The sequence below is a fragment of the Saccopteryx bilineata genome, chromosome 6, assembly GCF_036850765.1.
Source record: "Saccopteryx bilineata isolate mSacBil1 chromosome 6, mSacBil1_pri_phased_curated, whole genome shotgun sequence".
In the NCBI taxonomy this organism is placed as follows: domain Eukaryota; kingdom Metazoa; phylum Chordata; class Mammalia; order Chiroptera; family Emballonuridae; genus Saccopteryx; species Saccopteryx bilineata.
The window spans coordinates 153,111,709-153,124,781 of record NC_089495.1 but is presented as its reverse complement, the minus strand read 5'-3'; the positions used below and the strand labels follow the sequence as shown (position 1 = coordinate 153,124,781).

General features: G+C 42.7%; 1 protein-coding gene across 2 annotated transcripts in view; it reads left to right on the top strand.

Moving 5' to 3' along the window:
* ERN1 (endoplasmic reticulum to nucleus signaling 1) overlaps positions 1-13,073 on the top strand; it is a 93,341-nt gene that overhangs the window by 14,936 nt on the left and 65,332 nt on the right. Inside the window, exon 2 of one of the 2 annotated variants that reach the window (XM_066234446.1) lies at positions 12,525-12,645. In XM_066234446.1, the coding sequence (XP_066090543.1) occupies positions 12,525-12,645 (121 nt within the window). Of the gene's footprint in view, positions 1-12,523; positions 12,646-13,073 lie in introns of those variants that run through there. The other variant, XM_066234447.1, reaches the window with a different exon arrangement.

Below are 13,073 nucleotides of genomic sequence, written 5' to 3'. Positions count from 1 at the left end.
GGAAATTCTTCCTTTTCTTCCCCTCTTCCTATAGATCTTAACTCAGATGTCACTCCTTCAGAAAAACCTTTGACACTGATCCCATATGCCCCAACTCAAGACCAGATTGGCTTCTCAACCATTATGCCGTCATGGTTCCCCGTATGGCTTTTTCATAGCACTTACTGTTTGTCTGGCTTTTGACTCCTGTGATCCCTTATTAGACCATAACCTTCACAAAGGCAGGAATCAGATCTCTGTTGTGATTAGATCCTGGTGTCTTATACTGTTCTTGATTAATCATCATAATAACTGACACTTATATGGCACTCACTGTATACTCGGCACTGTCCTAAAAGCTTTATGTCTGTTAACTCATTTAAATCTCCCAATAGTCCTTTGAAGTAAGTATTATTATTATCCCCATTTTATCGGTGAGAAAAATCAAGGTGACTGGCCAGGGTGGTCTGGCTCCAGAATCTGCCCTTCTAACACCACATCATACTGCCCAGGCACTTCTTTGAAGTTTAACAGGCATATGTTGAATTGTTTAGCAGCATCAGAAAATGAGGGGTACTACATAAGTGTGTTTTCAGACAAACACATACAATCCCAGAAGTAAAGTGTACTACCGTTTGGTAAGAATCTTTTCGGCAGTTATATTCTTCCCTCTTCTTCTTCTTTATTCTTCTTCCTTCTCAAACACCACAAACCAAACCTATTTTAACCTTTTCTTCATTGTTCCAGATAGCTTGCCCCAGATTTATGTTATTGCTGTCTGCCCATGAGGGAGGGAGAGGAGGAGCAACTGAGTTTTGAGTCCGAGTGGATAGTCAGGTTTTTTAGTTTGTTGACTTTCTGATGGTATCTTTGGCTCCTACCAATTTCTTCAATAAAATGACTTTCCTTGATACTTACATAATTCTTGTCTTTGGAGATCTTAATATTTGTTTTGCTTTCTTAGTAGAAAGAGATGTTGCTGTTCCTCACTTTTCAAAAGAAAAAACAGATAGGGAAGCTTAGCCACCATGCCCCACAATTCAGATGCCTGTGTAAGCTGCTTCTCTGACCTGGGGAAATTGGCAATAAGATCGGATGACCTGCAGACGAGGCAGAAGACTGACCAGAATGATGACTTTTCAAAGAGCAGTCCTTGGGAAAATGGGGCCTGTTGGTCATAGAGCCATCCTCTAAAAAAAAGCACGTCCCCTCCTCCCTCTCCACCCTGCACAGCCATTTTTCCTTTCTCAGGGGGAGTTAGTTCCGTTCTCCTTGGTGTCTGGGAGGGCTTCTTCCTTGAATCCAAGGCCTGGCTGTCTTCTTTTGGAGCCTTCTCTCCTGCCTGTGTTTCCCACCTGCCCCTTGAGAAGCTGGAGGAAGCAGCCTGGCGTGGTCACAGTCAATGCGCTTGCCACAGTTGTCACATTCTAGATTTGGTTGTGCCCACAGTCTTCCATGCAGTTTCTTACGCTTCCCTTTTGCTGCCCAAATGTGTGAGAACTGCAGAGATGTTTATACTGGCCTCGGAGAGGAGCCTAGAAAATAGAAACCTCCGCCAAAGATATCTGGTGGCATACAATTTTGTTTTCCACGTAAAAAAGTCAGTGTTCAGATCCGTGTTTTCTTCCTTTTTTGTGAGCGTCTCCTGCTAATTAAGTGAAGCGGCTGCGACTTTACATGAGGTTTGTCAGTGTGTGTTTGGCCATAAAAAAGTTCTTTGCTGTTCAGAGGAGTTGTCCTGTGCTAGTCAGTAGTGTGTGTTGCTGTGGCATTGGCATTGAAAGACTGACTTTCTTCATCAAAGGAATTGGCAGAGGCTACTGTATCACCATCATCATCAAAGAGCATTTTTTTTAAACCATTAAAACTAGGCTGGAAAATGTGTATTGCAGGAATTTGTTTTCTATGGTGGCTAAGGTTGTGACCTTTCACTTTCTGTGGTGGTATCCCACCCACTTAGATCTACAGTGGGACTCACAGGAATTCTTACCCAGACCAGTTTTTTAAAGCCCCCACCATGTTTAATAGGCAGTGCCTTTTGGTATAGTGCAGGGGTCCCCAAACTACGGTCCCCTGAGGCCATTTATCCGGCCCCCGCCGTACTTCCGGACGGGGCACCTCTTTCATTGATGGTCAGTGAGAGGAGCATAGTTCCCATTGAAATACTGGTCAGTTTGTTGATTTAAACTTACTTGTTCTTTATTTGAAATATTGTATTTGTTCCCGTTTTGTTTTTTTTCTTTAAGATATGTGCAGTGTGCATAGGGATTTGTTCCTAGTTTTTTTATAGTCCGGCCTTCCAATGGTCTGAGGGACAGTGAACTGGCCCCCTGTGTAAAAAGTTTGGGGATCCCTGGTATAGTGGTCTGTGTAGCACCTACAGTTTATATTTTGGCCTTATCCTAAAGATCTCACCCTCAGGGCAGAGTGCTGTTCTACATCTGCTCCAGCAGGATTCAGAGGGGAGCTCCAGGCCTGAAGTAGTTGAAGCTTGTGGTTCTCAGAGAAGTATGATTTCAAGTATTAACAGTATAGTGTGGTGTAGTGGACAAAGGACCAGACAGAAAAACAGAGACTTTGGTTCCAGTCCTGTGTCTACACAGTTACCTGTCTGCGGTGCTTTGGGCAAGTCACTTAACCTCTCTGGGCCATAACTTCTATGAAATGAGGGGGTTGGGTAAGGTGATTTCTTCATCTCTTTTATTTCTAAAATGACATATCCCAGAATTTGTAAACAGCCCTCCTGTTTGATCTATATTGTAGGGAGCCGTATGGACTTAGTGACCATCCAGCTAATTGGTGATGGGAAGACAGTATGGTGGACTGGGTCAGGAGGAAAGCAGATAACCCTCAAATGGACTTCAAATAGTGGGGGTTCTAGCTCGGGGAAGTCTGTCTGGCCAGATGTCTCAACTAGAGGTGTATTGCATACGCCTTCTCTTATAAATCTTGGCAACATCTGGCAAGCGTAGATGGCAATTATGTCATAAATACAATTGTTTGTAGATAATTTTTATTGAACTAGAGCATTTATCCACTTTCTACTTGACCCCTTCCATTCCCCTCCCTCCAAAAGAAATCCCTAACTAAGGATAAAGAACAAAATTGACAGTTTCTGATTAGTTGCCATTATCAGGACTGAAAAATCTGGTATCGAATCGAGTCATTTATTCTCTTGAGGTTTTTGTATGAGGATTTCCTAATAGTAGGTTTAACTGCAGATGAATATATATACTCGGATGAATCAAGTCTGGCTTATTGTAAGGCTGGTGGTCCCCTTAGGCATTTTTGGTCCCAGTCAAACCTTTATCAGTTTAGTTTTATGATGCTGCTGATCTGTTAAGATAAGTGGGTCTAATAGGTTTCTCAGTTCTTAAAAGAATTGCTGCTGTCCCTTTCAGTGAAGACAACAACCTAATAGTAATAATGGCTCTACTCACATTCTAAATCTCAAGCACTAAATGTGCAAGTTTAAGTTTTCGTTTTCATACCTATACAATGACTGCTTAGGGGCCTTAGGGATTTGACACCACCCTAATTACAGGACTTGTTTCCTTATGGAGCACCTCTCATGCCCAAATGTATTTCCTCCTCACATGGTGTCAATATGTAATGGCAGAGGGACCATGAAGACAAACAGAACAGCTTGCTACTTGGACTTAGATACAGGGCCTGCCACTCCCCCCCGCAACTAGTTGGGGAAATATATTCAGCATACCTTTGCTCTTAGGAATAAAGTTGACTTATGAGGAAGCTTTTATTAGAACTTTTAAAGGAATAGCCTGAACTGAAGAATTGTAACTGTCTTTGGTGGTGGTTAATTACACCACACACAAGAATTGCCACAAATACTAGTTTAACTCTCACAGTTGCTTAGTTTGGAAACCACACAGATCTGTTCAGTTAGGCCTTGACCTTTACTACATCCCATCCAGACACTTGACTTCTATCCAAAGCAAATGTCATGGTTACTTTTATTGACTTAATGTCCGGAAACGTAACAGCTGATAGGCTGGTTAGAAGGAACTAGTATTTGGTTGATGGATTATTGTGATTAATACTCAAGTAAATGAAATATAACAGAATTTGAAATAGTTAGTAGACTGAAATCATTAAAATAGAGACACAATTAAACAAGAAAAATCTCCTACCAATGTTTTAACTTTTTTTCAGCTTCCTTTTATCAGATTTTTAAAATTATATTATAAAATTATTTTTAATTTTTCAATTACAGTTGACATACAGTATTATATTAGTTTCAGGTGTACACCTCAGTGATTAGACATATAAAACTTCCTAAGTGATCATCCTGCCAGGTGATGGTAAATCTTCTACCCACCTGGTCCCATACATAGGTATTAGAATATTTTTGACTACATTCTCTATACTGTACTTTACAACCCTGTGACTATGCTATAACAACCAGTCTGTACTTCTCAATCCCTTCACCTTTTAGTCCATCTCCCTGGCGCCTCCTCCTGTCTGGCAACTGTTAAAATGTTCTCTGTATCTGTGAGTCTCTTTCTCTTCTGCCTGTTCGTTTATTTTGTTTTTTAGATTTAGTTGTTGATAGATATGTATTTAATGCCATTTTATTGTTCATATTCTTTTTTAATCTTTTCTTCTTCCTCTTAAAGAAGACCCGTTAACATTTCGTGAAGTAGTGGTTTGGTGGTGATGAACTCTTTGAGCTTTTTCTTGTCTGGTAAGCTCCATGTGTCCTTTAATCTTTATCCCAATTCAGCAGACAGGAGACTAGACAGAATGAATTTTCTGTGTCACTGTGTACAGATGGCTATGTAGACATTTCTGTAATTGGAAGAGAGGACCTGACTGTTGGATAAGGTGTGCAAATGAGTTCAGGGTTGGGGAGCAGGGTTTGATTAAAACAAAAATCTTTGTTGTATCTGTCTAATCAAGCCTTTACATAAACCTTCAAACCCTCTCCTTTCCAGGAGCATGCCCGTGCCTTTCCCTTCCTCCTCCTCCTCCTCTTCCCCCAGGTACATTTTCCTTGCTTCTCTTTCTCCTAAACTCGAAGGGACTGCAGGAGGCTTGCAACCAGGGGAGCAGTGGTCAGCGACAGCTTGTCCTGAGCTGACCCCCTGAACCTGTCTCCAAGGTCTCCTTTTCTCTCACTCTCTTCCTGCATGGCCAATAAATTCTTCCTTTACTTGCTGCAAAAAAAAAAAAACAAACAAAAAACAAAAGAAAAACAAAAGAAACCTTCAAAAGTAGGTTTTTGGGAGCTGTTTGTTTTGTCCATTCTCCTGATTAGTATGAGGCTTATATACTTATGTAGGCTCTATTTTTCAAGAAGAGATCTTTATGTAATAGGTTTGGGCTGGCATTTACTGGGCACCAATTTTAGTGTTAGCTGCTTTGGTGACTTCTAGATGGCTTTTTGGCCATGATTGGGCACAGTCTTCTGCCATGTGATCAAATGGCATTAGAATGACAGTACTTCTCTGGGCACTTTTGTAAAGCAGCCAGAACTGCAAGTAGCCAGGCTTTGTTGGAGTTTATAATTTGAAGTAGATGCTGTTGCTGCAAATAAAAGAATTATAGACACATACGTCCTTTTTTTGAATATCACTTAGTGCCTGCCAAGGACTATATCACAGAATACTATTTTGAGGTACTTCCTGCTGAATTGACATATTACTGCACAAGGTGTGTGTGTGTGTGTGTGTGTGTGTGTGTGTAACCCTATAGACTGGTGCCCCACTATGGCACACCAGAAACTGTTTTACAGATATCTCTTAAAATCAGCTCATCCATCTTGTGGCTTTCACTAATTAAAGCCAGCGGAACAAAACCCCCTCACTTCTGAGCATTATTGCTAAGTTAATAATTATAAGTTCTGATTCTTTAGTACATTCTAATCCCCTTGAAACCTGTCATTCTATATTTGGTGAAATGCAGCTTTAATTCTTCTCAAGAACTCATGTGTTTAAATAGTAAAACAAAATTTCTTGGAAATCTTCCTTATGTAATCCTTCCCTCACTTGTATACCTGTTGTAAGTCTCACCTGTAATACTGTAATGTGTAGTGTTCCTTAACTAAAATGAACTTCAAGTCTCTTTAGCTTGGCTTCACCTCTGTGGCTGGTGTCGGGTGGACTCGAGCCCTGGCAGGGAGTCCCTGCGCTGCGGAAGGCGGGCAGACTGGGTGCTGGGGGCAGGTTGTAGGTTCCAGGAATTTAGGTATATACTACATTGCGCAATGATACTCTATGGGAACATGACAATATCCTTGCTAGAGTTCTAGTTTAGTTTGGAGGAATTGTTTTCTTAACTTTAAATTAATAAAACTGAAGTTAGGATTATGCAATATAACAGTAATACAATGAAAGTAGAGGGAAAATTATTTTTAAAAAAATGAAAGAATAAAACAGTCCCTCAACAAATCATGGAAATCAGTGCAGTACTCTTAAAAGGAAAAGGAAATCATTTTAGCAGCCAGAGTATTGTATTCTAATGTTATACAGACTGTGGTCTTTTAGAGCGGAGGTAGGAAAGGGAGAGAAGATTCACAGAAAAGATTTTTTTTTTCTGTATTTTTCTGAAGCCAGAAACGGGGAGAGACAGTCAGACAGACTCCCGCATGCGCCCGACCGGGATCCACGGGGCAGGCCCACCAGGGCGCGACGCTCTGCCCCTCCGGGGCGTCGCTCTGTTGGGACCAGAGCCACTCTAGCGCCTGGGGCAGAGGCTGAGCCATCCCCAGCGCCCGGGCCATCTTTGCTCCAATGAAGCCTCGGCTGCAGGAGGGGAAGAGAGAGACAGAGAGGAAGGAGAGGGGGAGGGGTGGAGAAGCAGATGGGCACTTCTCCTGTGTGCCCTGGCTGGGAATCGAACCCGGGACTTCTGCATGCCAGGCTGACGCTCTACCACTGAGCCAACCGGCCAGGGCCAGAAAAGATTTTTATTTTAACTAGTTTTGCTGTTTTTGTTCTAAACTAGCATTTCAGCATTCTCATATACATGGAACTTGTGGAGCTGTGCGATTGGGTTGGGCTGGGTTGATCTGCACGCCTCCTGAGAAGAGAATGGTCCTGCTGTTTCTGGTGGCGGTCCTCTGTATGTGTTAACGCCTTTTCTGTGCGGTTAGGATGCGCTGGGTTTGTAAGTAGAACCAAAACTGGAAAGTTCATCAGGTGGCACCTCTGGAAAGCTGGGTTGGAGACGTGTGTGCACAGCCCCACTTCTTTCCACTGACTTCAAGATGAAAGCTCTGTGCTAGTTTTATTAACCTTATTTCTGACCCTTGTTATTAGGTGGTCAGTTAGCCTGTGGACTGTTTCTTGAAATGTGAGCGAAAATGAAGACTTCCATGTTTTTGGAAAATGCAGCATTTCCGAAGACCCTGATGAGGAACACTGGCCTTTCATTTGTCCCAATCTTAGGGAAGCTAGCAGGGTGCCCTCCAGCTGTTCTTCCTCAGAGTGGGAATGGACATGAGCAGTCACTTTGGTGACAGAAGTGGCAGCATAACCAAACCCTGGCGCTTGGTGGTGGTTTCCTCCTGCCCCGGCTGAGCCACCTCCTGGCCTAAGCAGCCCAAGTCCAGTTAGAAGTGGCTGGGTTCTTGTTCTAGACTGTTGTGTCTGTTTTGGTGCTGCTTAAACACATCCCTGTCTTTTCTGTCCATAGTTCTGTTTACCGAAGACATTTTCTAAACCAAGTGATTTCAGAACTTGTTTGAGAAAAAATTTTCTTCCCACCTGAAATATGAGGAGTTGAGTTAATTAATGCAAGAGCGATAATTAGTTGAGTTTAAAATATTAGAGAATGAAATTGTCAGCAACCCATCTTTGCATCATCTGTGTAAGCTGTTGGGATGTTGCTCCACGTCTTTGCAATGAAGGCAGAGTGAGTGGTGCACCTTAGGAACTGGTGTAGCTCTGGGCTTCGTGACAGCTTGCTTTGTCATCAGAACATTGAACATGAGGTGTGTCCCAGAATGCTGTTCGTTTTCACGGGAGGGAGACTTGTAGAAGTCCTGGCAGAGCGGGTCTGCAGTGAGGATTGCTTTACCACTGAACTGATCGGAGTGAAATAAGCTGCTTTGACAGCAGCCACTTTCCTGGCATCATCCACACCGAAATCCCAGGCTCCCTGGTCCTCAGGCTGGTTGTTTCCAGAATGATCTCAGGCTCACCTCACGGGAGATGACATTATATCAGACTTCCATGAGAACCAATTAGCTAAATGTAAGTCTAGTTTTAGGCTGGACTAGATTACCCTCTGCTGCCATTCTTACCTGCTACAGCGTTACTGTGGTTACTTCTTAGAAGTCATTATCGGAGCCAGGATCATATTTCCCACTAGTTTGAAAAATGAGTTGGATTCCAGGTAGTTGACTTGCAACTGGTCTGCAGAATCAGCATTTTCTTTCCATTTTCAGGCTCTCCGGAAACTAGTGTATTTAACGGTAGGTCCTATTGTCGTTTCCTCTGCCGTAGAGAAAAGGGAGCACTGATGACTGAAAAGGCTGGGCAAAGGGGACATGCGGGTTCATGACTGAAGCATGTCTTCAGATGTTCAGGTCCACCTAGCTCTCAGCTGGGCTCAGTATTGCAAAAGCCTTATAGAAGCTTAATTCATATTAGTTTTGGCAACTGTATTTGAAGACAGGCATTTGCATGCTTTAAAAAATGCCGGGGATAAAAAGCCAGAAATCTTGTAATACTCATTTGCCTTCTGAGAGATTAACACTGTTCACAGTGGCTCCCTGGCCATTCTAATTTGAAATGACTGAGAGCCGTCAAAGAGAAAATTCTGTCCCTTGTGATAGGGTTTGTGACTGTCACTGGGGACATGGTGATTAACTGTTAGCACTCTCAGTTGCTAAATTCAACGTCTAGCCCAACCTGGCATTTTGGAGATTTAAAAAGACTGTGTTAGGTGATTAGAGTTTTATTTCAATTTACCAACCAACCATAGACAATTGCCCTTCCTGTGGTTTCCAGGCTGCTCAGACAGGCAGCTGGCTTTTGTTTCCACACTAGTAGCGAAGCAGCACCGATGTATTTTATTAAATATTAGCTCTTTTTAATATAAATACTGTGATAAGATGTACTTGGGGGCATTTAGTTCATTATAATTGTCCTCTAGTCTTTAATAACAATAGCAAAACTCCTCTTCTTGGAAGCATACTGGCTGACCAGAAGACCTTAGTGTTTCTAAACTTTAGTTCCTTGTTTGGTGGATATTAATGATCCAAGGTTGTCGAGTTGCCTAATTTTCTGAGATGGAAAGCGCTTCAGCTGGGACAGAAGAGCTCGCAGAAGCTCCTTTGAATGCCAGCTTCTCTCCCACCTGCTAACTTGTCCATTTTCTTTCTATTTTAGGAAGAATTCATTTCACCTATTATAGAAAATTTAGAAAATAGAGGAGAAAAACCATTGCTATAGTTTTTCAGTACTGTAGTTTCATCTTTTTCTCTATGTATATATTTTCATTTGCACTGTTGATATGCGCACGTGTGTGTGTTTGGGTGTGTGCCTTAGGACTCTGTGGGTTGTGAGTGACAGAAACGGAATTCCAACAAGCTTGAGCAAAGCGGGGAGTTGATTGTAAGGATTGGGTGTCTCTGGGCCCAAGAACAGGAACTTGGCAAGGCCTGAGGGTCACTGGGGGCTCAGGCTTCTTTCTGTTTCTGCCTTTGTCTTTCTCTTTTCTCACCCAGTTGTTTTCCACATGGAGGAAAACATACAGAAATCTCCCAAGTCTCATTTCTTACCACTTCATCCATCCAGAGAGTTCGACCCAATTCTTGTGTGACCCCAAACCTATTGTACAAAATGGTGGTCCCTGTGGTAGCTGTGTATTTGATAGGTGGAGCATGGCTCAGCGGGGATTTCCATTTTTGGGCCCCCATGTAGGCATGTATCTTCCCTTTTCATTTATTCAGTCCCCACACTGCCCCTACCTAACATAATCCTGCCATCACACATCAAGCTGCAAATCCATCCCCTTCGCAGTGGGAGACATGTCCCCCTGTCTTGTTCAGGGGTAACCTCAGTGATCTTGTCACAGGGCCACTGTTCTCCATGCCAGATGATCTGGGCAGTGTGCACTCCTCTGGTTCAGGTGGGGGCAGGTCCAGGTGAGACTTGTCATTGTCTATATCCTGTGACCCATAATAATTCTAACCACCCCCACAACAGTCAGGATGCATAACCTCTGGGTTGGGGCTAGGGCAGGCACCGCCCCTGGAGGCTTCCTTTTTCTCAGCCAGTCTAACTAAAACTGACTTCCTAGTTCCAAAGGTGGAATTCAAAGCAGATATTTCCTCCTCAGGTCTAAGGCTTGACCCAGAGAAGACTCAGCAGGCAGTGGTCAAGCTTGCGATTGTCTCTCCCATTCCAGGAGAGTGGGACCTGGCTCTGGACAAAGCAAAGGAGGGAACTTACCCCCTCCAGGTCGGAAACACAGGACAGGAGATGAGGCAGGTTCTGGCAGCGGTCCCTCTGCCAATTGGTCTCCCCGTGGAAAAGACGTGCAGGAACTGGAGTGTTTGTCCTGCCACCCCGGCGTGTCCTGAAGTGAGCCACAGGGTTTTTCCTTCTAAAGGATTAACTGGGCACCATTCTGATCTTACCAAGAATGACCAGGTATTTTGGTGGCAGACTTCCATGCACAAGTAACCCCCCATCTTTTAGATTTAGTGCTAAAAGCCAGCCATATTTTAAAAATAGCATTTGTGCCAAAATTCAAACTGTCTCAGTATAAGCAAGCTGGCCTGTTTTTAATCCAACACCTACAGGAACCAGTTAATTTGCAGAACAGTGTAGTGACAAAGGAAGGGACAATCTCTTTAGAAGGTAGCATTGCTGAATGGGCCCATACTTGAAAAGCATGTTCCTAGGAAACCTTACCAGCTCTCATCTGTGTATGTGTGCAGTGTGCGCATGCACATACTTTCACTTGCACATGCGCGCACACACACATAGCTGCTCCCATAGAATCTGTGTGGATGAGGATATAGTTCCTAGCTAAGCCAGAGGACAGGCAGACCAAAAACAAAAAAAAAATTGTCCAGTAAAACTATAACCACAATGTACATTAAATTTTGGGTTCTGTATTTTTCATGAGATAACATATATAAACATTTTTCTATATTGTAAATTTTCCCACATGCTGTTTTAATGATTTCATAATGTTGCATTGAGTATATATGTCATAATTTATTTCAACTGTTTAGATATTACTAGAAAAATTGGATTTTTTCTAGGGTTTATTTTTTGTGTGTGTGTGTGTGGTTTTTTTTTTTTTTTTTTTTTTTTTTTTGTATTTTTCTGAAGCTGGAAACGGGGAGAGACAGTCAGACAGACTCCCGCATGCGCCCGACCGGGATCCACCCAGCACGCCCACCAGGGGCGACACTCTGCCCACCAGGGGGCGATGCTCTGCCCCTCCGGGGCGTCGCTCTGCGGCGACCAGAGCCACTCTAGCGCCTGGGGCAGAGGCCAAGGAGCCATCCCCAGCGCCCGGGCCATCTTTGCTCCAATGAAGCCTTGGCTGCGGGAGGGGAAGAGAGAGACAGAGAGGAAGGAGGGGGTGGGGGGTGGAGAAGCAAATGGGCGCTTCTCCTATGTGCCCTGGCCGGGAATCGAACCCGGGTCCCCCGCATGCCAGGCCGACGCTCTACCGCTGAGCCAACCGGCCAGGGCCTGTGTGTGTGTTTTTATAAATGGGATGTAATGACTATCATTGAGCACAGAGCTGCTTCTATAATCTGGAATAATTTCTTTAGAATATAGAAGTGGAATTACAGAACCAGGGATATGAGCACTTTTATGCTTTCCAGAAAGACTGCACTAACTTATACTTCTCATTGCTATCAGCAATGGGTGAGAAAGTGAATTTCACTACCTTTGGCTGTTTTCTTAATTCATTGAGCATAAAAGGTACATTTTGATTTAAATCATATTTTGAGTATAAATGAGTCCTTTAGGTTATATTTTATATAAAATGTTAATATATTTTCTTTTATAACATCTCTTTTGATATCTTGGTGTTTTATTAATATACCAATTTATTATAGAATGAGATCTCTTTTTCCTATTTTGCTTTAAACATTTTCTCCTAATTCTTTACCCTTTAAAATTTCATGAATATGGGTGTGTGTGGTGTGTTGGCATTCTTCTTTATCATGGAAACTTGCAAGATGGCCAGGTTTTAGAAAGTGAATTACAACTAAGAGAAGGAAGTCAGTTAGAAAGCTGAGCATACTCTTGTACCTCTGTTTCAGTGGGTTATTTCAAAATCCTTGTCCTTGTCATGATAGGCCATAAGCCTGTCTGTAGGAAGGATTGCCACTTAGAATAAGGCAACCTGAGTTCCAGTCCTGACTCACATGTTGTATAGACAGGTGCCCATGATGAGAACTTAGGGTCACCAACCTCAGTTGGTTTCTTCATCTCTTAAGATGGTAAATTTTAGAAACTCTAGGTCGGGTTTGGGGGTCTGTGGTGGTATATGTCCAAGATGGAGAATCATATTGACCATGAAGGTTCTTCCCCATCTCATTGCAGATATTTGGAAGTCCCAACACAGTGACACTTCCCGAAACCTTGCTGTTTGTGTCAACCCTAGATGGAAGTTTGCATGCTGTCAGCAAGAGGACAGGCTCGATCAAATGGACATTAAAAGAAGGTAATGTGGATTTGGTTCTTAGGTCTCATGGACATTTGCTCAGCTGTTTCCAAGGAAACATATTTCAGAAAAAGAGAAGAACTGTTATATGTTATTTAGTAAAATAAAAAGAGACAATGGAGTCGAGAGGACAGGGCTCAAAGGTATACTTACAGCTTGAATTGTGATTATCTGCTAAGTGCATCCGTTGAAGAGGCACTCTTTGTTTTTTGTTTGTTTGTTTGTTTTTGCTTCTGTCCAGATTTTATGTTTAAATGGCTCTAGGCTTTCCTATTAATAGTTCTGGCTTGGTCTTTACAAAAGACATGCTGCATAAAATTTTTTGTTAAGTTATAATAATCTTGCAATCATAATTACAAGAAGGTATCTTCTCTAACCTCAAATGACTCATTGATTTTTATAGAGGCTAGAATAATTGAGGGCTGTCG